Source organism: Bufo bufo, chromosome 5, assembly GCF_905171765.1.
Source record: "Bufo bufo chromosome 5, aBufBuf1.1, whole genome shotgun sequence".
NCBI lineage: Eukaryota > Metazoa > Chordata > Amphibia > Anura > Bufonidae > Bufo > Bufo bufo.
Genome location: NC_053393.1, coordinates 375,817,786 through 375,845,103, shown reverse-complemented (window position 1 = coordinate 375,845,103; position 27,318 = coordinate 375,817,786). Strand labels below are relative to the sequence as shown.

At 39.8% G+C, this 27,318-nt stretch overlaps 1 protein-coding gene across 1 annotated transcript in view; it reads right to left on the bottom strand.

The window, feature by feature from the left end:
• Positions 1-232: 232 nt before the first annotated feature.
• The window catches only part of BMP6 (bone morphogenetic protein 6), a 154,382-nt gene continuing 127,296 nt past the window's right edge, over positions 233-27,318 (bottom strand). Inside the window, exons 3-7 of the mRNA XM_040432107.1 lie at positions 19,467-19,615; positions 13,868-14,065; positions 5,473-5,549; positions 2,709-2,819; positions 233-671 (exon numbers count right to left, since the gene is read on the bottom strand). Of these exons, the coding sequence (XP_040288041.1) occupies positions 522-671; positions 2,709-2,819; positions 5,473-5,549; positions 13,868-14,065; positions 19,467-19,615 (685 nt within the window). The 3' untranslated portion in view covers positions 233-521. The remainder of the gene's footprint in view (positions 672-2,708; positions 2,820-5,472; positions 5,550-13,867; positions 14,066-19,466; positions 19,616-27,318) is intronic.

Here is a 27,318-nt window from a genome sequence, read left to right as displayed (position 1 = left end):
CAATAAATTATCAAAGATAAGATGGGGTACTGAGTGCAGAACGATGGAGGAAAATCTGAACTTTTTTTTATTTTAGCACAAGGCCGCAACATAACAAAATGTGAAATAAGTGAATACGGGCACCACGGCCATACGGTCGTGTGAATGAGCAGATGTTTGGAAGTTTTGTTGGTGGTGTATCCATTACTAGAATACAGACTCTAGAACAATAAAGCGATGCAAAGAGGTTACACTTAATACATATATTATTTATTTTAAATTGAAAACACAGCTTGATCCAAGCTAACGATAATGAATTTGCAAAATTTCATTTTGGAAGATTCCATATGTCCAACTCTGAAGTGAAATGACCATCCTGTGGGTACAAGTAATACACATAACTGGCATCTTTATAAATAAGCATCGATAATGCTCTTGCTGAATGATTCAGTCACTATCAGCAATATGCAATCAAATGAAAGTGATATAACTAGATGATCTTCTCTCACTAGATGACTCCTTGAAATGGCCAGATCCCGTTTTTAATGGCAGCCACAAGCTCTTACGACCATGTTCCTGTATTTCTTTAGTATGACATTGGAGTTGTCATCAAAATAAAGCACTGATATGGCATTTAACTTGGTTGGGGCGCAGCATGGCTTTGGGACATACTCTGGATTCATAAGGTGGACCTGGTCAGTGAAGAAAAATAAGACCAATGTCAAGCAGTAGTAGGCCATTTTGAAAACACTTTAGCAAATATTTAGCATCCTGTAATAAAGAAGTTGAACAGATTAAGTACACTGTTTCCTTTAAAATCCGAGATTTTGATATTGATACCCTGTCCTCAAGATAGGTCTTCAATATCTGAATGGTGAGGGTCTAACTCCCTCAATGATTAGCTGTTTAAAGAGGCCATGGTACTCTGGTTAATGCTGCGGCTCCCTCACGGCTTACCAAGCACAGTGCCATAAATTGTTAAGTAGGTGTGCTTGGTATTGCAGCCCAGGCCCATTCACTTGAATGGGACTGAGTGGCACCTAGGCCATATAACCAATGAACGTGATGTCACTGGCCTAGGAAGAGGTCGCAGCGCTCATTGGAATACTGCGGTCGCTTCAAACAGCTGATTGGGGGGCACTGGGGGTTGGCCCCTCGCCTATCTGATATTAATGATCTCTCCTGAGGATAGTTCTTCAATAGAAAAAAGTGGACAACCCCTTTAAACCTGCAAAATGACAAGACCCCTGAAAACTGTGATAACTTTATATTGTCCAATCGGGAATATGGACAGGGTTTGTTTTCATGAGATACTTGTAGTCTTTTGGAAAAATGCATAAAAAACTCTACTAATAACATAATAAGTGGGAGTTGACATTACGGTTTCATTTTCTGTTCAAAATAAAGAAAAAAAAGGATGCTGTAGATTTCATTCTAGCACACAGTCATAAAATAGTTACATAAATTACAATGCACTGAGCCAGATAAATGGGGGGGGGGGGGGGAAGGGGACCACAATCTACTGACAGGTGGTAGTCCTGGACTTAGACCCAGCACCTATAAGTAGTGATCAGCGAACCCGTGGAAGTTCAGGTTCGCCAGGTTCGGCCAAACTTCAGGTCAAAGTTCGGATTCGGGACACGAACCCCATTTAAGTTAACGGGGACCCGAACTTTACTTTATTCATTTCCGTTAAACCATTATTATATTGGAAAATAACATAATACGTAAGACGGAATGCAAAAAGGACACCTTTAGAGGCATTCCATTTTGCATTCCGTCATAATAGAAGTCTATGGGCAGCATAACGGATCCGTGTAGTTTCCGTCAGTCATGCAGGACAGGACTCCTTCATAATGGAAACCAGGACAGATCCGTTATGCTGCCCATAGACTTCTATTATGATGGAATGCAAAATGGAATGCCTCTAAGGGCTTGTTTACATCACTGTTATGGATTCCGTTATTGTTTTCTATTATAACAGAAAATAACGGAATCCATATGACGGAATGCAAAACAGAAGCCTTTAAAATGCATTCCGTTTTGATCTGTCATAATAGAAGTCTATGGGCAATTGGAACTGTCTGGTTTCCGTTATGCAAGACGGAAAACAAAGTCCTGTCAACAGGACTTTTTTTCCGTTCTGCAAAACGGAAACCAGACAAATCCGTTATGATTGCCCATAGACTTCTATTATGACGGAAAGCAAAACAGAATGCCTTTTAAACAAGTTCCGTTATGCATTACATCATAATACAAGTCTACGGGCATAATTATGGATCCATCCTGGTTTCCATTACACAGGACTGGACTCCTGCATAATGGAAACCAGGACAGATCCGTTATGCTGCCCATAGACTTCTATTATGAAGGATCAAAACAGAATGCCTCTTATAGGCTTCCGTTTTGACTTCCATCCTATGGATAACCATGTAATAACGGAATCCATAACGGTGATGTGAACCCAGCCTAAAGGTGTAATTCATAAATCACCCGAAACCGGACTTCAGGGAAAAAGTCCGGGTTCGGGTCCGGGTACCCGAACTCGCAAAGTTCGGTACGAATCCGAACTTTGCAGTTTGAGTTTGCTCATCCCTACCTATGAGATATTTTGGGCATATATGTTCAATATGTCATCAGTGTCTCAGATGGTAAGAATCCTTCCCATTTATTGTGACCCTCAGGATGTAAAAGGTTATAGATATTGTCATGAAGCATATGTCACTCACCAGGGTTTGCACAATAGCATGGTTTGTGGCATTCATGTGAGCATTCAGTGGAAATGAGCATTCTCCTCCACAATAGTTAGCAGCATAGCCTTTTGGTGCTATTATCCAGTCCTTGAAGACACAGAGATATAGTTATTCAGATAGCTATAAATGTATACATGTGAAAATGTGTTCTTCAAGTGTAACTGCCATTCATTTTTAAATTTTATCTAATATTTAGGGACAGTTATAGGGAACATTCTTCTAATACACTTTATTTACAGAATGTGTACTTTTATAGTAGAAAACTTGCCCTGGATTGTCCCTTAGCAGCGCTCTCTAAATGAGCAGCTAACATGTCCATCTACACAGTACAGAGCGGCACTCACTGTGCAGACGGCTGGGGTTAATTCTTTTTCTCTCCCTGCTGACTCCTCTATATTTCTAGAAATTAACATCTGAATTATGCACATATATTTGCTCTGCTATATTGACACTGATCAGCGTGGCCAGCGCTGACAGTGAATAATTCTTCTGTATCCCCGGAACGCTGAGTAACTAACCAGCCGCTAGGGTCGCAAATTAGTCTGAATGCTGCAGCTTCAGTAATAACTTTGACCAATCAGTTGTCAACATGTAGGAGAGACTGTTCAATTCTGTACAGGACATGTACAGATATGGGAGACTCTGCTGCCTGTATCTGAGTATCCGCTGGATGCATTCAGCTACTGTTCAGCACCTGAGCAGAAGTGGAGCCATCCTGGATCAGCTGAGAAAGCCAATCTGTGGATGAATCACATGACTGCTGCCATCTCAAATCATATGGATGCTTTCAACATCAAAACGTAACAGTTTATTGCCATTTTATTTATATTTTTTTCCCGCAGGGTTACACAGCAAATTTGGCCATGCAAAATCAACCCTCAGACAAGTCACGCAAGAAAAGACATACTGTTGTTGCACTATTATTATGGAGCTGCAATTTGGCTGTTAAATTTTTTTTATAAAGTTTCCAAGCAAATCCCAGTCTCATGCCAGTTACATTTTGGTGTGGACTGTTATGACAGCAGTGCCCTGGGCACATTATGGAGCCTGCTGCAGTGAAACTACAACACGATCATTAGATGCAATGCCACAATGCAAGATTCCAATCTTCATGTAGGGCAACCAAAGTTTCTATGTAGCCCTAGCATGGGCAGAACTACCAGGGTAGCATACATAGCAGCTGATATGAGGATGAACTAAGGGGGTCCTCAAAAGGGTGCAGTTATTGGTAAAATGTATGTAATTTGGTATAGAAAACAAAATGGGCTCTCATTCTAAATATTACATCAATCTGCATGATTACGCTGTGTCCAGGTTGTCTATTATACCTGTACTGTACATCATTGTGGTCATTATTTCTGCACTGTGACATCACTGTGCTCATTAACTCTATACAGTGACATAACTGTTTATTATCATCACACGGTGATATCACTGTGTGCATTTTCCCGCTATTATTACATCACTATGTACATTATCCCACTGTTATTACATCATTGTATACATCATCCCACTATTATTACATCACTGTGTGCATTATCCCACTATCATTATCACTGTGTGCATTTCCCCGCTATTATTACGTCACTATGTACATTATCCCACTGTTATTACATCATTGTATACATCATCCCACTATTATTACATCACTGGGTATATTGTCCCACTATTATTACATCACTGTGTGCATTTTCCCGCTATTACGCTATTATTACATTACTATGTACATTATCCCACTGTTATTACATCATTGTATACATCATCCCACTATTATTACATTACTGGGTATATTGTCCCACTTTTATTACATCACTGTGTGCATTATCCCACTATTATTATCACTGTGTGCATTATCCCACTATTATTACATCTAGTGATGAGCGAAGCAAGCTTTAGATGTTACATTTGAAGTCGCTTCATTCAAAACTTCGGATTAATACTGTACGGAGATCCGTCTCCGTACAATATTAGAATGTATGGGCTGCGGTGAGCCGAAGTCTGTTATTCGCAAAGTTGCACGTGACTTCGTTGAATAACTTCAGCAATTGAAAACCACTTTAAAACTTGAAACCGAATTTGGGTTAGGTTCTGAGGTACCAGTCTGAACCGAACCCGAGTTCGGTTTCAAGTTTCAAAGTGGTTTTCCACTTTAAAAATAAGCAACCGAAGTTATTCAACGAAGTCACGCGCGACTTCGCAAATAACTAACTTCGTTGAAGCCGATACATTCTAATACTGTACGGAGACGGATCTCCGTACAGTATTAATTCGAAGGTATGAACAAAGCGTCTTCGGATGTAACATCCGAAGCTCGCTTCGCTCATCTCTAATTACATCACTGTGTGCATTATCCCCCTATCACTATATCATTTTCCGTGTGCTGTGACATCACAGTGTGCATTAGGGAAACCAGTTTTTCTGAACTTGCTGCTGAAAGTTGTCATGATGGAGTGGGGCCTCATTCCAAGTTTTTCTGTGGGGTCCCATGTTTATTCCTTACGCCCCTGAATGATCACAGTGTACTTTATATGAACACCATGACCTTCTCATAGTACAAGACATATTTATTATGGCATTCTAACCTCATTTGTGCAGAAACATAGAAAAGCAAGATTTTGGTGATGTAGACTTTTAACAAGTAGTTTAATCACATCATGTGCGACATTCGCTTTAATAAATAATAATTATTCTTATAATTTGATGACATTACTATACAGACTATACAGCCTGTTGTCCTCACCTGCCAACCCAAGTCTTGAAAACTGACATACAACTCATGTTTCCGACAGGCTGTTTTAAGGTCACTGCTGTTGTAATCTGACAGGGAAAAAAATATAATAATCATTATTATAATAAAATTTTAATACATGTATATACCTTGGTTGCTAAAAATATAGAAGGAGAATTTTCTACTTGGCAGCCATCTTTAATTTGCACCATGATTTATGACATTGGAATAACTGACTGCATTACATTTCATTATGTTCCCTCTGGCTTCTGTATCTCCTAATGAAAACTAAACAGTTATGTTAATGGTTCCTCTATCCTCCTTGATTTCATCAGCGTTTTTCAGTGCTGTGGTGTTCCAATTAAAACAAAGCTCAGTGCAGCCTTTGATCCAGATATTTCTGTGTAAAAAAAAAGCAGCGGCGTGGTAGACATAAGAGCGCAGGATTTGTATCATTTAGGGCTCGTTCACACGACCGTGCTGTTTTTTGCCGTCCACAAATTGCAGATCTGCAAAAAACGGATGCCGCCCCTGTGCCTTCCGCAATTCGCGGAACGGAACAGGAGGCCTATTAGAAAAACGGACAAGAATAGGACAGGACTCATGATTTTTGCAGGGCCACGTAAACGGAGCAATGGATGCGGACAGCACACAGAGTGCTGTCCGCATCTTTTGCGGACCCATTGAAATGAATGGTTCCGTATGCGGACCATATGCGGAACGCAGAAAACGGTCCGTATACGGAAAGCAAAATACGTTCATGTGAACCAGCCCTTAGATGAGTGCTACGCAGCGACTTGTGGCCGCGTGACATCAAGAGCGGAAACTGTGTGCTGCCAATCGCAACTAATTATAGTAAATGTGCTCATGCAGAAATCCAGCAGGTTTGGATTTCTGTAGACTCTTGTGTTAACACCTTCACTATCATTAGTTGCCATGTAGTAGCGCAGCATTGCGATCTTACATTAAATGTCCAGAAGTTGCCTTGTAGCCTTAGCCTTAAAGGGAACCTGACGCTATAAAAATCCAATGTAATCTGCAAGCATCATGTCATAGAGCAGGAGAAGCTGAGCAAATTGATCTATAGTTTTATGGGAAAAGATTCTGCATATCCTGTATTTTATTCATTTAAATTCTTGCGTGTTCTGGGTTTTGAAGTCAAAGAGGCTGTCCTATCAGTGATTGACAGCCAGGCTCGGACTGGCCCACAGGGGTACAAGTGAATTCCCCGGTGGGCCCCTGAGCAAGGTGGGCCCCTAGTCTCCCACCCCCTGCACAAATGGCACATAATACAGTAGACTTACTGCACTACTTACATATATTCAATGTACAGCACCTCCACCATCCTATGTTCATATTAAAAACCTGATAGATTATTAAAGAAACTCCCCAGTTTATTATTATAGACACGATCAGAGTTGAGATGACTTCTAGGTATAGAGGAAAGCTACCAGTGTCCTCTTCTCCCCAAGGACCTACCTTCTTAAAGTTGCTGCAGGGACCCCTATATTCAATCATCTGGTAGCATCTTACTGCTGTGTGAGCAGGTTATATTTGAATGTATCCGTACGGTGGACCCCCAAAATAAATTTTACTGGTGGGCCCTAGGCACCCCAGTCCGGCACTGTTGACAGCTATCTCTGTATACACAGTCATAGGGGGAAGGCTGTCAGTCACTGATAGGACCGTCTCCTTGTCTTCAAAGCCCAAAATGAGCAGGATTTTAAATGAATAAAATTAAAGTTTTACAGAATCTTTTCCCATAAAACTATAAATCAATCTGCTCAGCTCCTCCTGCTCTATAACATGCAGCCTGCAGCTCAGACATCATGTTCAACGTGACAGTTTCCCTTTAAATAAATAATTGAGAGATTTAAAAACTAAGAGTAAGAATTCAGATAATAAATCCCTAAAGCATAAAATAAACCTCTATGTATCTGTAATATATACACATTTTTTAAATGCAATCCCAAACTTAAAGACACATTCCCTAAGTAACAATAGTTCTGGAACATCTTTTCTTACCATTCTATGCTGTACCGTTCCTCTATTATGCCTATTAGAGGTTTATGGTTATTATCCCTGCTTGACGTTTATGAATGAATTGCCAAAATCTGAAATAAAGGTCCATCTGGGTGTTACCAATGGGGAGGGGGGGGGGGGCGTCGGAGCAAGGATGTCCCAGCACAGTCTGAAATTAGCATCACTGATTGGATAATGTCATATATTTATTGTAGAGTGCTGGCAATTCATTCAGTAACTTCTAGTATGAATAATAGGTGAATAACACAATAGAGGTATATGAAAAAAAGATGCTCCAGGATTGTCATTACATGGGGAATGCAGAGAACAGTTAATAAAACAAATGTGAGGAGAGGTGACCTTCCGCTGAATATGCAGAATCTGTATGCATTCATTTAAGTGTACATTCTGCTACTTGTGCTTCAGTCATGTCTTGACAAACAGAAAAAGAAGCTACCTCCTCTTAGACCCCTGGGTCTACTATCCCTGTCCAGTTCCAGAGCCAACATACAATCCCTTCTTCAGCCTCCGTCTGTCAGCTCTTCCTGGCAGTTAATTATTGTTAGTGAACTCACCCATTTCCATGTTAAAAAGGACCTGTCCCAACATGTCTTTTTAGTACATACCTGTATTTCCAGAGAGATAACAATTTTGCATTGTCTTTTTTAAAAACATTATGTTTTTCTGTTCCTCTGTCTTTCCTCCATACAATGTATGAATACATTGACAAAGGGGCATTAGCAAATGGGGTCTGTCCTTACACAGTCTGACATTGTCCAATCAGGGCTGACAGTGGCAGAGTATATATTGATGCGGGCCTTTAAGGGGGTGTTCACATTTGCGTTATAAATTCCGTTACAGGGTTCCATTATAACAGAGTTATAATGACATTTTAGGACAGAATGCAAAATGGAACCCTTTAAGAGGCATTCCGATTTGCTCCGTCCTAACACATGTCTATGGCCACAAATAATGGTTCCATTTTGTTCTATTATATATGATGGAAAAAAAAGTCCTGTCGCCGTCCTGCCGTTTTGCATTCCGTCCTAGAATTTTGTTATATTCCGTTATAACTCTATAACGGAATTCCTAGTGCAGGTGCGAACCTGCCCTTACAAGGGAAATGATAATGTCTAGTTGTCAATTTATTCATAAATTTGTAGGAGAAATAACAGAGGAATGGCACAACAGGTCATTATAAGAAAAGGGTCTCCAGACTAATTTTGTAGATAATACACACATTTACTAAAATAGACAAATCTTCAAAGAGGACCTGTCCCCTCTCCTGACATGCCTGTTTTAATAGGTTCATGCATTCCCATGTGATAACAATTCTGGAGCATCTATTCTTATGTCTGTATATTGTGCCATTCCTTTATTATTTCTACTAGAAGTTATCAATGAACTGCTAGCAGTCTGCAGTAAGGGTACAGAGGGGAGGTAACAAGCTGGGGGTGTGTACCTGCAAAGTCTGAAAATGGCATCACTGATTGGATAGAGTGAGTCTGTGCAGGTACACACCCCCAACTTGTTACCACCTTTACCCTTACTGCAGACTGCTAGCAATTCATAACTTCTAGTAGAAAAATTTAAGGAATGGAACAACATACAGCCAAAAGAATTAATGCTCCAGAATTGTTATGACATGTTAACATGAAGCTATTAAAACAGTCATGTCACGAGTGGTGCAAGGTCCTCTTTAAGAACCCAGTTTAAGAACTAGTTCAGCCTTTATAAAGGCAGCAAGCAGCAACATCACTGTTCTCAAAAAAACATTCCCCAATGTCTTTAAAAGTCGAAATTACTGGAGAACAATGTAACAGATATATGAGTGGAAATGCCCTACCACCAGTTCTACAACTTTCTGTGGTGAGATGGAATAACGTTCTCAGAGGAGGCGCAAATATTCTTTCTCCTACTTTTTACATAGACACAAAAATGTGCGCTGTACAGGAGACAAGACAAAAACCTCTTCCAGTGCAGTCACATCTGAGTGTAAAAACATCTGCTTTAACGTAGGACTTGCTGCTTAGATCAGGTTTCCGAGTTTTGGCTGCATAACAACCAAAGGACACAGTCTTCTCATCACAAAAGTAATTTTAAAACAGAAGCTCTGCTTTTCAGTTTAAGACATGGACCAGAGGGATAGCTTACATTTCAGGGAAATCAAGTCAGAAACGAGAATTTTTATTTAAAAATTTTCCCAATTTTAGAGCCCATACCATTGATAAACTGCTCTTTTCCTACTTTATTACTTTTAACTGCACAGGTACCTGATCCGTTTCCAGAGAGGACATCATAGTCCACGACTATGTTCTCTGAAAATAAGCTGTGAAAGAGAAAACGCCCCATGGACACAGCAATGTAGTGTGTACGGCACTGTGCAGAGGCACCCAGAGTCCACATGAGCCCGCATTATGTAATGGCTACTAGAGGAACTCAAGGCTGCACAGAGACAGGGATTCAAAATTTTTAATAAAGAGCAATTGAAAAAATTATTTTAGCTCAAAAAGAGCACAATGCCCCAGCCCCCCCCCCCCCCCCCCCCCCCCCCCCCCCCCCCCCCCCCCCCCCCCCCCCCCCCCCCCCCCCCCCCCCCCCCCCCCCCCCCCCCCCCCCCCCCCCCCCCCCCCCCCCCCTTATGCATCTACCTGGAAAATGTGAGTATCATAGCCAGGCTTTCTTCCACCCGAGGCAAAGATTAATTTTACTGCCCTGATCCAAAATTCATTTTACCATTCTGGTCCTGTATTAAAATACCCTAGCCAAGGCAGAGTGACCTGTTACTTAGTACCCAGGGTATGTGCCTCATCACCACGTGTCTGCAGCATTAACAAAGATGGGACATTGGTATTGATAGTATTGATATTTACGTTGCATGAAATAGAACAGTAAATCACAAGATTCTTCCTAAAAGTGAACATATATGACTAATTGATTCAACACACGCCACTGACTTTTTCACATGTCTGAATCTGCCTGGATGACCTTCAACAAAACGCATAAAAATTTGCTTCCACTTCACATCCTGTTCTCCATAATTGAAATCTCTTTGCGGCTTAAAGAAACTCCTGATATTTTGGAAATAGCTCAATATAAAAGGTTCAATTAAAAATAATGATGATGGCAAGGAGAAACTTTTGCTGGTGTCCCTGGCTTTTTTTACGTTAATGGAAACCACATTACTTTTCCCCCCTCCTTTATATATCAGAAGTAATTCAAGATTTCCAGACGTTTCTCTTAAGTGTAGGCAATGGCACACGTTATATAAGAAAATCTACATTTTCTTATACTGGGAAGAACAGAGTAGCAGACTACTCTGGCTGGAGCCATATTTAGTCCAAGGAAAATACCCTGTCCTATGAGATCAGGAAAGCATTTCCCAGAGCAAGCTTTTGGAACAGCTTCCCTGATCCAACAGCGTAGGATCTGACCCCATCTTTGCTGATCTCTGAATATGGGGACTGATACATAGGAAGAAACTGCAACATTTCATAGAGCCATAGATGAGACATTGGGTCTTATTTATCAAAATTTCAGAAAATCTAGTTTAATTGCCAAGAGCTCCCAATCACAGTTCAGTTTTATTTTTGGCACTGGGGCATTTTTATGGGCACTGCTGCATCAGTAACTGTGCTGTGGTGGACACTACTGAATAGCTGACATCTTTTGGGGGCCAAATGCATATGGCTGAATAAGATGAATATTTCAATAAAGTGTATGGGTCCTCGGTGAGATAACTGCAGCTCGGAATGAAAAACGTAGAGAGTATTTCTCCTAGTCTTATTCTGTTTCCTGTACTTTCTGTACTGACACATTTTTATAAAACTATCTTATACAGTATCGCTCTTCAGAAGGTCTGAACTGGTACCACCACTGACTACATTATACACAATTTACAGAAACTTCCTCTGTCAATGCTTTCTTAACCACTTCCCATCTGGGCCCTTTGCCCCCTTCCTGACCAGGCCAAATTTTGCAAAACTGACATATCTCACTTTATGTGGTAATAACTTTGGAACACCTTTATTTATCCAAGTCATTCAGAGATTGTTTTCTCGTGACACATTGTACTTCATGATAGTCATAAATTTGAGTCAAAATATTTCACCTTTATTTATGAAAAAATCACAAATTTACCCAAAAATTTGAAAAATTCGCAATTTTCTAAATTTCAATTTCTCTGCTTTTAAAACAGAAAGTGATACCTCATAAAATATTTATTATTTAACATTCCCCATATGTCTACTTTATGTTGGCATCATTTTGGAAATGTCATTTTATTTTTTTAGGACGTTAGAAGGCTTAGAAGTTTAGAAGCAATTCTTCAAATTTTTAAGAAAATTGCCAAAACCCACTTTATAAGGACCAGTTCAGGTCTGAAGTCACTTTGTGGGGCCTACATAGTGGATACCCCCATAAATGACCCCATTGTAGAAACTACACCCCTCAAGGTATTCAAAACCGATTTTACAAACTTTGTTAACCCTTTAGGCGTTCCACAAGAATTAAAGGAAAATGGAGATCAAATTTTTAAATTTCACTTTTTTGGCAGATTTTCCATTTTAATCAATTTTTCTCTTTAACACATCGATGGTTAACAGCCAAACAAAACTCAATATTTATTACTCAGATTCTGCGGTTTACAGAAACACCCCACATGTGGTCGAAAACTGCTGTATGGGCACACGGCAGGGCACAGAAGAAAAGGAACTCCACATGGTTTTTAGATGCCATGTCCCATTTGAAGCCCCCTGATGCACCCTTACAGTAGAAACTCCCAAGAAGTGACCCCATTTTGGAAACTAGGGGATAAGGTGCCAGTTTAATTAGTACTATTTTTGGGTACATATGATTTTTTGATCATTCATTATAACACTTTATGGGGCAAAAAATTGGTTGTTTTAGCACAGTTTCTATTTATTTATTTTTACAGCGTTCACCTGAGGGGTTCAGTCAAGTGACATTTTTATAGAGCAGATTGTTACGGACGTGGCGATACCTAATATGTATACTTTTTCTCATTTATTAAAGTTTTACACAATAATAGCATTTTTGAAACCAAAAAATTATGTTTTAATGTGTCCATGTTCTGAGAGCTATAGTTTTTTTATTTTTTGAGAGATTTTCTTATGTAGGGGCTCATTTTTTGCGGGATGAGGTGACGGTTTTATTGGTACTATTTTGTGGGACATACGCGTTTTTGATCACTTGGTGTTGCACCTTTTGTGATGCAAGGTGACAAAAATTGCTTGTTTTGACACAGTTTTTTTTTTTTTTTTTTTTTTTTTTACGGTGTTCACCCCGAGGGGTTAGGTCATGTGATATTTTTATAGAGCTGGTTTTTACGGACGCGGCAATACCTAATATGTATACTTTTTTTTATTTGTTTCACTTTAACACAATAATAGCATTTTTGAAACCAAAAAAATGATGTTTTAGTGTCTCCATGTTCTAAGAGCTATAGTTTTTTTATTTTTTGAGAGAATTTCTTATGTAGGGGCTCATTTTTTGCGGGATGAGGTGACGGTTTTATTGGTACCATTTTGTGGGACATACGCGTTTTTGATCACTTGGTGTTGCACCTTTTGTGATGCAAGGTGACAAAAATTGCTTGCACAGTTAGGTCATGTGATATTGTTATAGAGCTGGTTTTTACGGACGCGGCAATACTAAATATGTCTATTTTATTTTATTTTTTCTATTTTAAATTTTTTTTTTTATTCCTTACTTGGGATTTTTTTTTTTTTACATGTGAAACTTTTTTTTATTTTATTTTTTCAACCCTTTATTTTATTTTTATTTTATTTTACACTTTTCGTCCCCCATAAGGTCATACAAGACCTCTGGGGGACATTTACTTCACTTTTTTTTTTTTTTTTCACTGTTGATTTTTCCTGTAACTGGGGCTGACATAGTAGCCCCAGTTACAGGACAAATACACCCCTAGAGAGGCTGTACAGCAGAAATCCTGCGCTGTACAGCCTCACAGCAGGGCTGATCGAGGTCTCTGAGAGACCTCACACAGCTCCTGCACACTCCGGTCACGGCGGTCACATGACCGCCGGGCCGGAACAGGAAGCGCACAGCGCTTCCTGCTCTGCAGACACAGCGCTCGGTGAGCGCTGTGTCTGCAGCGATCGTGAAGGCAGGGACACCTGGGCACTGTCCCTGCCTTGTCTTAGGGTTGCCCTGCTGTCACTGACAGCGGGCAACCCGATCAGCAGCTGCACGATTAGCGTGCAGCTGCTATTTCTGACAGGACGTTTTAAAACGTGCTGTCAGAAATAGACGTCCACCCATAGGACGTTTATATCCTATGGGCGGACGTGAGGCGGTTAAAGATACATGACATTAAATACAAATTGATAGAAAAGCACTATACCTGTTACACTGGAAACTCTGGATACATCTTGAGAATGAGAGTAGCGGTTACGATTCTGGTTCTTGCGGTTGCTTGTTGCAGATCTAGCTGTCCTCAGGTGAACCTCGCTTGCTTTAAAAAAAGCGACCATGAATGGCTGCTTGTCATATGGGCCATCTCTGCCAACCAAACCTGCGGCTTTTGTGTTTACATTTTGACCTGGAACAAAATGACAGAAGTTATTACTGAAATATGGTATATGTATATATGAATGTATGCGTGGAAATATCCACACGAGTGGTCTGCTTACATATAACCATGATCAAATATAACTGAAAAATAGTTTTCCCTGCAAAGGCATACAGGAGGCAAATAGAGGTAGGAAAAGTAAAATTAAGGTATGAAATCCATTTTTTAGGAATAGTCTCACTTCAACTTCAAGAGGACCTGTCACCTCTCCTGACATTTCTGTTTTAGTAACTACTTACATTCCCCCGTTCTGGAACATCTGTTCTTAAGACTCTATGAGGTGCCATTCTTTTATTATTCCTTCTAGACGTCATGAATGAATTACCACCAGTCTGAGGTAAAGGTATAGATGGGTGTTACCAGTTAGGGGGTGTCCCTGCATAGTCTTACTCTATCCAATCAGCGCTGCCAGTGGTAGACTGTGCAGGGACACCCCCCCTGCTGTACCCTTACTGCAGACTGCTGGAAATTCATTAATTTTCTGTCGTGTTTTAATACAGTATGTTCCGATGCAAGATCCAGGCACCTGAACTACACTGCTCAATAGGGGAGATTTATCAAACTGGTGTAAAGTAGAACTGACTTAGTTGCTGATAGCAACCAATCAGATTCCACCTTTCATTTTCCAAAGGAGCTGTAAAAAATGAAAGGTGTAATCTGATTGGTTGCTATGGGCAACTAAGTCAGTTCTACTTTACACCTTTTGTGTTTTTTGGGCAATACATACAATTTATTGATTAGATTTCATAAATGTTTTTCGGAATTCTTTCAGAAGGAATTAAAAAGAAAAAAAAAATAACTCCACCCTAAAAATAACTCCACCCTAATGTTATTAGTGTTTTTCAGCTGTTTACCATGTGGTAAAAATATGTATAGCATTTTTTACATTTTAGTTTTAAAGGAAAAAAGTTATTTTTGGAGTGCTACATTCTGAAAGCCATATAAGGGCTTTCATGGGACGAGTTGTAGTTTTTATTGGTACCATTTTGGAGTACATATCATTTGTAGACTATTTTTTATAATTTTTTGAGGAAATGGAAAAAAAATCTGCAGCATAATTAATAAGATATCTATTCTAAGGGCTCATGCACACACCTGTGTGTATTTTTCAGTCCGCAAATACGGATCTGCAAAAAAAACAATGACATCCATGTGACGTCCGTGTTACATCCATTTTTTGGGCGGATCAATTGTAACAATGATGTCCTTGTCTGCAAACCGAACAAGAATAGGACTGTTCTATGTTCTATTTTTTTGCGGATCGGACATGTGGACATACGGAGGCAGAATGCACACAGAATCATTTCCGTTTATTTGCAGCCCCATTGAAATTAATGGTTCCACATAGGGGCTGCAAAAAAAAAATTATGGAACGGACATGGACAAAAAATACGTTGTGTGCATGAGCCCTAAGAGTCATTATGGCAATATCAAATGTGTATATTTTTAAGGTTAATAATTTTTTTTTTATGGGGGGGGGGGCTTTTTATTTTTATTAAATGTTATTGAACACAATTTTCCTTTATTTTGGGAAGGCCCACAAGGGGACTTAGAGCAGTGATCCTTTATCCCATATATAATGTTTTGGAAATCATAGTATTCTAAAGCAGTATAGCCTATTAGGGCCCCACAGATGATACTGATGGCAGACCTGGGGCCTTTGTTAGGTCCTCAGCCGCCATTGTAATGCATCTATACTCCTAGCTAGCTAGTGTATTACTGTTGCGCTCCTGTTATGATCTCATGGGGACATTGGGCAGTGATGGGTCTTCTTATCTATGATTTAATTATGGCTTGTATATCCATAAGGGCTTTCTCTACTCTAGTATGCTATGATCCAACATAATATAGGTGAATTACTGGTCTGTTAGACCGCTCATAAAATCCTATAACAAAGGGCCCAAGGTCACCTCTCTGGATGCCCTGCTGGCTTTGACCAAAAAAATAAAAAATGAACTGAAATGTGTCAGAAAGCTGGGCTGTGTGAACCAGGCCTTTTTTGGTTTTATTTAAATAAGATTTTTTTTTCGGTTTTATTTAAATATAACCTAATCACAGTACAGATGGTAAAGTTTTACAACTTTCTAATGTACTTGATATTTCAATGTCTTCAAGATAATTCTTTGCTGTCAGTGAGTGAAAACACTCATTTAAATTGAAAGCCTGCACACTGGTACATACTGATTCACATTAGACTGCTTTCTCATGGCTGTATTTCTTTAATGAAATGCGGTGCGTAATGGCCACATTTCCCGGACCAAATACAGCTCATGTGAGCCAAACTCACTGCATTATAGTGATCTATAATGACGTGAGTTCCAGACCAACTGCGGGTTTAATGTCCCATGCCCAAATAATGCTGTGAGTACAGGACATTAGACCCCTGGTTGAGCCAGAACTTATAGCATTACAAATGACTATGATGCAGCGAGTTCAGCCGTGGTCGGCCCATGAAATGAGGCCATTATATGGATTTCATTTCACAGACGACACAATGGCATTTCAAAAAAGCCTTAAACAGGAAAACTAATTTAAAACTCTACTAGCTTTTTTGGGGGTATTGTTTTTTTTTTGGCATGCTTTACTTCTACATTATTTTTCCTGAATGCCACACCCTGAGCATGCTACTGTTTAAAAAAAATGCCAAAGGACAAAACAAAACAAAAAACAGAAACTGTCTTGACCCCTTCATGACATCCGCTATGCATGGCAGATGTTGGAACTTTAAAGATGGCGCATGCTCTGGAGTGGAGCAGGTGCATAGCTGGTGGGTTTCTAGTGTTTCACCCAGCAGACACACAGGGCTAATGTCTGTGATTGGTGATATTGCCAATCATAGACGTTTAACCGCTCAGATGCTGTGGGGAAGTCATTCCTTGGTGATGATAAGCTGTAACCTGTGTGAGTCTACCAGGCCTATTACAGGTATATTCCTATGAATACCTGCAGATGGCAATGCTCCAAAGGAATATAATGAATTTCCCATACAATACTGTATTAAACCACAGTAGTGTATGGGAGAAGCGATCTAATGATCACATGTTGAGGTCCCCTAGGGTGGCTTAAAAGAAGTAAAAAAGTTTAAAAAAATATAAACAAAATAAAAAAATATAAAAATTCTAATCACCTCCTTTCCCATAATACAAATACAAATAAACAATTAAAATATAAAGATCATTTGCACTGCCATGTCCCAAAATTCCCAAACTATTAAAATATAAACGTATTTATCCTGTACGATGAACGCCATAACAGAAAAAGACATGAACATTTTTTTAATATAAAGTGATCACAAAGTCATACACACCCCAAAATGGCATCACTGAAAACTACAGGTCACCCCGCAAAAAATTAGCCTTCACAAAGCTCCATAATTGTAAATATAAAAAAATGTTACAGGGAGTCAGAATATGGTGATGAAAATGTATTTTTAGGTATTAAAACACAAGAAAAACTAATCAAATGTGGTGTCACCGTAATCGTACTGACCCAGAGAATGATCAGTTTTACTACATAGGGAACGTCGTAAAAACAAAGCCCCTAAAAATGTCAGACTTGGTTTTTTATTCAATTCCACGCCATTTGAAATTGTTTTCCAGTTTGCCACTACATTATATGCAAAATTAAATGGTGCCATTAGAAAGTACAATTTGTCCTGCAAAAAATAAGCCCTCAAATGGAAACTGAAAAATATAAAAGTTATGGCTCTGGAAAGGCAGGGAGTGAAAAACTAAAATGCAAAAATGGAAAATTGCTTTGATATTTAACTCCTTGAGTCCCAGAGGATTTTTCGTTTTTGCGAAGGAATGGCTCCACTGATCACTGCATGGTTTTCAGCATTTAGATGCTGTGGTCACATTTGACCTCATGATCTAAAGGGTTAAATGTCTGTGATCTGCGTTATTGCTATGGCGCCCACTGTGTTTTGCTGAAAAAATACATCAGCTTAAGCTGTTACCTGAAAGTCTATGGAAAATAATAAATGCAGGATAGTTAAGTGTTTTTATGCTACTAGCATTTTTTTTTATTTGGTGCCATACTTTTTGTGTCTCTGACACTTTTTTTTTTTTTATGAAGGATGTAGAAACTATAGCATATCTTTCCAGATAGAAAAATGCCATCCACAAATTTGTTTTGGAAAAAAGGCACTAAGAAAAAAAATACAAAATTCCATGGAATTTTTAAAGATTTGGTTAAAAAAAGCACCACAGCAAATTTGTGCGTGAAGGAAGCCTTAAAGAGTTCTAAGAATTTAGAAGACAGGATCTGCTTTTACAGAAACTGCTCCCCTCGTGTCTATAGGCTGTGCTTAGTAATGTGGCTCATCCTCACTCTGCAGTATCTGCAGCCACACAAGGAAAGAGTCTGGGGATAATTTTGGATCAAGAAATGAGCCTCCGTCCCCAGATTAAAGAAGTAATACGGAAAGCAAACTTCGCCCTATTCCTTCTAAAAAAAGCCCCACCGTTTCTCCCCAACACATGCAGACAGGTCGTGGTGGGAGCGCTAGTTAACTCTCACCTGGACTATGGCAATGCAATGTATGCGGGGCTACCAGAGAAAGATCTGAGAGCTCTGCAACTCTGTCAAAACAGAGCCATCCGGCTCATCAAGAAACTAGATTGGACAGACTCTGTTACAAAAGCACGCAGGGAACTCCACTGGCTCCCAGTGAAAGAGAGAGTGCAGTTCAAGCTGTGCTGCTTAACACACAAAGCTCTCTACAAAACAGGCCCCATTTATCTGCAAAAAAAGATAACACGTTACCATCCTCCTAGAGAACTGAGATCCACCTCAGCCTCCCTTTTGTCGGTGCCAAGAACCCGCCTCAAGACAAGGGGGGACAGACGTTTCTCAGTATTAGCCCCCAAGATCTGGAACTCCCTCCCAGAACATATTAGAACTATACCAGATTACCTGGAATTCAGGAAGCTGGTTAAGACCTGGCTATTTGTGTAGGATGACGTAGGGGCCCACCAATACAGCCGTCCACAAGCGCTTCGATCGGATTGAGTTCCTCTAGAGCGCTATATAAGGACTTAGTAACATAACATAACATAACAGATATAGCGCAATGTCATGACTGATGCTAATTTTGGAAGAACATCAGACTCTCATTTCTAATTACATCCAACTACTATAATGTTCCCAAAACTGTATTGTAGAGTGGCCCCTACATTCTCAGGATTGGTTGGGGTCCTGGCAATAAAAAGTGACAGCATATCTTGTTGATATGACATCACTTTCTGTGCTGGCAAAAACTCTATAAGAAAGTGTTAAGGTTCCAGGAAGAGAACCTTCGTCATTGATCTCGTTCATGCACACTAATATTCCATCTAGGGAAAGTATGACAAATCTAATCATAAATTACCATCTCTGGTCTCCACGCTAAGCTGCAGTCCAAGATTGTGTCGAGGATTCATTACCCATAAGTTGCTGGTTGCAGTAATATCAAACTCCAGCCATCCTTCTTCAGAAGCCCACACTGCCTGGGTATCCAGGAGAAAAACATCAGTCTCCCTGTCAACCGAAGAAGAAAAAAAATATTATTGTTTAGTATTGCAAATATTCAAGGGGTTTTCTGGGATTCATATTTTGATGACCTATTTTGATGACCTATCCTCAGAGTTGGACTCAGCTCCTTGAAGAGGTGGCGGGAGTGCTCGATGTCCTTAGGACAGGTCATCAATATAGGAGTCTGGACAACCCCTTTAAGAATAAATATACAGGGGTGGCCGCAATGCAGCTTGTAGGTTTTTGTGTAGCTGCTGTGGCACTGTTATGGCTTGCATATTTCAGTGGGAATTTTTATTGCTGATCATGTGAGCAGTCGCCCTCTGACTGACAGTGGGTATGGAATCACTCTGTTATCCAACAGATTTGGCTTTGGGCTAATCCTAAGAACCTTATTCTGGCAGTCCCCTGGTATTCACCCTTTAACCCCTAGAAAAAAATGTTAGCTGATTTTGGGATAAGTTGTCTAGAAAAAATTCTGGTTGGCAACCCTGTTCTTCTACTATGATGTTGTATTGTGAGGGTTCTCATTCATCCAGGTCATGGTATATCAGTAGTAATAAGTCCGAGCAAGTGAACGTATATCTTTTTTTTCTTGGATATGTTTCGCTAGTCACCCGACTGGATATTTCAATTAAAATGGCTTGTATGAGAATTCTCCGTCATTAAATACTGGTGCTTCAGTCATGGAGGTGAGATGTTAATTGCATTCGTATGACTAAAGCTATTAGGTTTGAGTAAACTGCCTTGGGAGAGATGTTAGAATAGCTTTGTAAGTGACAGACAATAGATGTAGTGCCAGTGAGGAGTGCCAGAAGTTGTACATTGGGTGAACAAAGAAGCTATACCAGCATATTGCCCAGTACAGAAGAGTCAACACCTGCGGTCAGGACTCAGTTGTATACCTACATCTGTTGACAGTAAGGTTTGCGTCTTAGACACAGAGGAAGACTTGTTCAAAAGAGGTGTGAAAGAAGCTATTTATGTTAAATTGGAGAAACTAAGCTTGAATAGAATGCACTTACAATGCTGTTCTAACACCTCTCCCAAGGCAGTTTAATCACACCTAATAGCTGCAGTTATACTAATTTAATTTACGCCTTACCTTCATTAGTGAAGCATGAGTCACCAGTATCTAATGTTGGAGATTTCTCGTACAACCCATTTTAATTGAAAAAGCCAGTTGGATGAGCAGCAAAATGTCTTTAAAAAAGTCCAGTTGCTCTGTTTTCAGTTTATTTTTGAAAATTCGAAATAATTCAAAATGAATAGGCCATGAAATTAAAGGTTTTGTCCCACAAGCAAAATATTTTACATTTTTCAAACCAGCATCTGGATCTCAATACCTTTGTAATTTCATGTTATTCAAAATTTAGAAGAGCCACATAGCTATTCAATAAAATCTATCTCTATAGCACCACCTGTTTGTTCTTTTCTTCATTTCTCTGTCCACTTTGCTGCAGTAGAAGCAACCTTTACAGTTTCATCCTCCAGTTGCCATCAGCCCTATCTACTGTTAGAAGCTGTGACAATTACAGCGAAAAAGGCAGCTGCAGTAGAAAGGACATGCCTCCTCGAGAAAGGACACCCTCATGAGCTGCCAGTTTTAAATAAATCTCGCAGAGCAATTGGAGCAATGAATGGGGCAGCTCTGGACCCATGTGCAGAACAGGGCTAGTTAAAGTTTTGTTAGAAGTTGTCCTATATGATTGTACACTATATTTTTTTACATTAATATTTGGATAGCCCCTTTAAATTTTCTTTACATGTGAGGTATCTGCCATACAAACAATAGATGATTTAATAAAATTTTAAAACTGCAAGCAAAATACACTGCCTGTCCCCCAAAAAAAATTGCCACCTGGATTTAACTAAGCAAATAGTTATGAGCCTCCTATTGGACAATTACTGCATGGGCAATTATCTTTCAGCTGGCAATACGTTATTTAACCCCAACTGGTGCAATGAGTTGCTTCTTATTTCTTAAACAACCATGTTGAAAAACATCTTGTGGTCATGGAAAAGATGTTAGTCTGTTTGAGAAAGGTCAAATCATTGGCATGCATCAAACAGAGAAAACATCTAAGGAGATTGCAGAAACTACTAAAATTGGGTTAAGAACTGTCCAACGCATTATTAAAAACTGGAAGGATAGTGGGGACCCATCGTATTCGAGGAAGAAATGTGGCAGGAAAAAAATCCTGAATGATCGTGATCAGCGATCATTTAAACGTTTGGTGAAATCAAATCAAAGAAAAACAACAGTATAACTCAGGGCTATGCTTAATAGTGAAAGTAAGAGCATTTCCACATGCACAATGTGAAGGCAACTCAAGGGATTGGGACTGAACAGCTGTGTAGCCGTAAGAAAACCACAAATTAGTGAGGCAAACCAGATAAAAAGGCTTCAATTTGCCATAAAGATTGGACTCTGGAGCAATGGAAGAAGGTCATGTGGTCTGATGAGTCAAGATTTACCCTGTTCCGGAGTGATGGGCGCATCAGGGTAAGAAGAGAGGCGGATGAAGTGATGCACCCATCATGCCTAGTGCCTACTGTACAAGCCTGTGGGGGTAGTGCTATGATCTGGGGTTACTGCAGTTGGTCAGGTCTAGGTTCAGCAACAGTATTTTCTCCAAGAATGAGGTCAGCTGACTACCTGAACATACTGAATGACCAGGTTATTCCATCAATGGATTTTTTCTTCCCTGATGGCATGGGCATATTCCAAGATGACAATGTCAGGATTCAAGGGCATAGCTAAAGGCTCATGGGCCCTGGGGCAAGAGTTCAGCTTGGGCCCCCCTTCCCTCAAATCTTTGTGCTGCATGAGGTAAAAATTGAAACTGCACCCCCCCTCCTCCATACCAAATTCTTAACCTAACCCCTTCTGTCCAGCCAGAGGTGTAACTTGCATACACTTTCTATAATACCAGTGTCTTCTTCTGTGGCACAAGGGTCTTTGGGCCCCCTCAGGCTCCTGGGACTGGTAGCGACCTGCTACCTCTGCACCCCCTATACCTACGCCCCTGTCAGGATTCATCGGGCTAAAATTGTGAAAGAGTGTTTCAGGGAGCATGAGACATCATTTTCACACATGGATTGGCCACCACAGAGTCCAGATCTTAACCCCATTGAGAATCTTTGGGATGTGCTGGAGAAGGCTTTGCGCAGCAGTCAGACTCTACCATCATCAAAGCAAGATCTTGGTGAAAAATTAATGCAACACTGGATGAAAATAAACCTTGTGACATTGCAGAAGCTTATCGAAACAATGCCACAGTGAATGCATGCCATAATCAAAGCTAAAGGCCGTCTAACGAAATATTAGAGTGTGTGACCTTTTTTTTGGGTGGTGACTTTTTATTTTGACAGGCAGTCTACATAACATTAACAAACTTGTCACGTCTCTTTTTTCATGCTAATTTAAAGCTCGCTTACGTATTGACTATAAATGTCAAACTCTTGAAGGATACCAGAAACGGAATAAAACCCCCATGTCAATTACATCTTTTTGAATAATGGCTGAATGTTAAATCTTTCAATTAAGCAGGTGTTAAATTGGCGAGCATGAACAACACTACAGTGAAACGCTAAACAAAGTAGTTAATAAAATATTATAATCCACCAAAACTTTCCATCTATACTACTTCAAAGGCAGCAGAGACGGGTCCTCTATAATCTCATTTTAATTACAGTTCATTTAATTTGTTCTTAGAATGAGTAAGAAACCATTGGTAGGTGCCTTGGGGTATTGTTTAATATTCAGATATTTTGTTTGAATCCAAAAAAAAGCCTTTAGACTGCAGTAAAGAGTATAATAAATCAGACTTGTTCTGATGTTGCCCAAGTATATGTACTGTATCACCAGTTACAAGTAATCAGTGCTAGTCACACTGCATTGCATTAACAATTTTGAATAGGACAAGAAAATTGAGTATCTTTTACAATTGTTTGATCATAGATAGTCAATACCTTGCAAGTATCTGGAGTAGAAGCAGAACAATGTGGGAGATTTATTAAGACCAACGTTGTGTACACTGCTGCGCATACCTCCTAATACTTGTGGTGCATGTTGGGCCACCCGCGCACCAGAACTGAAATCTACTCCAGCCAAGAGCTGGAATAGATTTCTGATGTAATTTGCACTAATTTTCTGGCCACATGTTGTTAAGGCCACTGTATTTTTCCTCTGCATACAATCCGATTCATTACAATGGGGCCGCAAAAGATGCAGACAGCACACCATGTGTTGTCCGCATTCGTATGTCCGCTCCACAGCCGTGCAAAAAAGATAGAACATGTCCTATTCTTGTCTGTTATGTGGACAAGGATAGGACATGCAAAATTGTGGCATGCAGTCGGCCAAGATCTGTGTTTCGCGATTCACGATTTTCAGACCACAAAACGGATACGATCGTGTGTATGAGGTGGTCTTAATAAGTCGTACCACAGAGGTCCTGCCAGTGGCGTAGCTATAGGGGTCTTAGAGGTCGCAATTGCGACCAGGACCCTAATCCAGGAGGGCCCACAGGGCCCCCTTGCAAGTGGCACACTGCCAATTACCGTATCTTCGTGCTCTTCGTGGTGAAGTAATAAGTCACAAAGCAAATCTTTTTGTGAAATTCGGCGAATCAGCCGAATCGAATTTTCAAGAAATTCGCTCATCTTTAATTATAATACATAATGGCCCCCTCTGTATTATTATAATATATGATGGCCTCCTCTGCATTATTATAATATATAATGGCCCCCCTGTAATATTATAATATATAATGGCCCCCTCTGTATTATCATAATATATAATGGCCCCCTCTGTATTATTATAATATATAATGGCCTCCTCTGTATTATTATAATATATAATGGCCCCCTCTGTATTAGTATAATATATAATGGCCCCCTCTGTAGTAGTATTATATATATAATGGCCCCCTCTGTAGTAGTATAATATATATAATGGCCCCCTCTGTAGTAGTATAATATATATATAATGGCCCCCCTGTATTATTATAATATATAATGGCCCCCTCTGTATTATTATAATATATAATGGCTCCTATGTATTATTATAATATAAAATGGCCTCCTCTGTATTATTATAATATATAATGGCCCCCTCTGTATTATTATAATACATAAAATGGCCTCCTCTGTATTAGTATAATATATAATGCCCCCTTCTGTATTATTAAAATATATAATGGTCCCCTCTGTATTATTATAATATATAATGGCCCCTCTGTATTAGTATTATATATAATGGCCCCTCTGTATTAGTATTATATACAGTCAGGTCCATAAATATTGGGACATCAACACAATTCTAACATTTTTGGCTCTATACACCACCACAATGGATTTGAAATGAAACGAACAAGATGTGCTTTAACTGCAGACTGTCAGCTTTAATTTGAGGGTATTTACATCCAAATCAGGTGAACGGTGTAGGAATTACACCGTTCGCATATGTGGCTCCCATTTGTTAAGGAACCAAAAGTAATGGGACAGAATAATAATCATAAATCAAACTTTCACTTTTTAATACTTGGTTGCAAATCCTTCGCAGTCAATTACAACCTGAAGTCTGGAACGCATAGACATCACCAGACGCTGGGTTTCATCCCTGGTGATGCTCTGCCAGGCCTCTACTGCAACTGTCTTCAGTTCCTGCTTGTTCTTGGGGCATTTTCCCTTCAGTTTTGTCTTCAGCAAGTGAAATGCATGCTCAATCGGATTCAGGTCAGGTGATTGACTTGGCCATTGCATAACATTCCACTTCTTTCCCTTAAAAAACTCTTTCGTTGCTTTTGCAGTACGCTTTGGGTCATTGTCCATCTGCACTGGGAAGCGCCGTCCAATGAGTTCTGAAGCATTTGGCTGAATATGAGCAGATAATATTGCCCGAAACACTTCAGAATTCATCCTCCTGCTTTTGTCAGCAGTCACATCATCAATAAATACAAGAGAACCAGTTCCATTGGCAGCCATACATGCCCACGCCATGACACTACCACCACCATGCTTCACTGATGAGGTGGTATGCTTAGGATCATGAGCAGTTCCTTTCCTTCTCCATACTCTTCTCTTCCCATCACTCTGGTACAAGTTGATCTTGGTCTCATCTGTCCATAGGATGTTGTTCCAGAACTGTGAAGGCTTTTTTAGATGTCGTTTGGCAAACTCTAATCTGGCCTTCCTGTTTTTGAGGCTCACCAATGGTTTACATCTTGTGGTGAACCCTCTGTATTCACTCTGGTGAAGTCTTCTCTTGATTGTTGACTTTGACACACATACACCTACCTCCTGGTGAGTGTTCTTGATCTGGCCAACTGTTGTGAAGGGTGTTTTCTTCACCAGGGAAAGAATTCTTCGGTCATCCACCACAGTTGTTTTCCGTGGACTTCCGGGTCTTTTGGTGTTGCTGAGCTCACCGGTGCGTTCCTTCTTTTTAAGAATGTTCCAAACAGTTGTTTTGGCCACGACTAATGTTTTTGCTATCTATTTGATGGGTTTGTTTTGTTTTTTCAGCCTAATGATGGCTTGCTTCACTGATAGTGACAGCTCTTTGTATCTCATCTTGAGAGTTGACAGCAACAGATTCCAAATGCAAATGGCACACTTCAAATGAACTCTGGACCTTTTATCTGCTCATTGTAAATTGTGATAATGAGGGAATAACACACACCTGGCCATGGAACAGCTGAGAAGCCAATTGTCCCATTTATTTTTGGTTCCTTAACAAGTGGGAGGCACATATGCACACTGTTGTAATTCCTACACCGTTCACCTGATTTGGATGTAAATACCCTCAAATTAAAGCTGACAGTCTGCAGTTAAAGCACATCTTGTTCGTTCATTTCAAATCCATTGTGGTGGTGTATAGAGCCAAAAATGTTAAAATTGTATTGATGTCCCAATATTTATGGACCTGACTGTATAATGGCCTCCTCTGTATTATTATAATATATAATGGCCCCTCTGTATTATTATAATATATAATGGCCTCTTCTATATTAGTATAATATATAATGGCCCCCTCTGTATTATTATAATATAAAATGCCCCCCTTCCCCGTGTTATTAGTAGATATCATTCCTCCTCTGTGGTATATACAGTCCTTATCAAAAGTTTAAGACCATTTGAAAAATGGCAAAAAAATCATATTTAGCATGGCTGAATCTTAACAAGGTTCCAAGTAGAGCTTCAACATGCAACAAGAGGAAACAAACACAAAACATTTTTTGAGCATTCAATTTAATGAAAACAACAAATAAACTGAAACAGGCTGTTTTTCAGCTGATCAAAAGTTTAGGACCACACCTCTAAAAAAAACTAAACCCCCCCCAAAACAGAAATCCAACTTCCAAACATGAACTCAGTAATGAGTAGCTCCGCCGTTATTGTTTATCACTTCCAAAATTTGTTTCGGCATGCTTAATGGAAGCGTTTCCATGAGGTGAGTGGGAACATTTCTCCAAGTGGTGAAGACGGTCGCACGAAGGCCATCTACTGTCTGGAACTGTTAACCATTTTTGTAAACTTCCCTTGCCATCCATCCCCAAAGGTTCTCAATTGGATTTAGATCAGGGGAACACACAGGATGGGCCAAAAGAGTGATGTTATTCTCCTGGAAGAAGTCCCTTGTCCTGCGGGCATTGTGTACTGTAGCGTTGTCCTGTTGAAAAACGCAGTTGTTACCACACAGA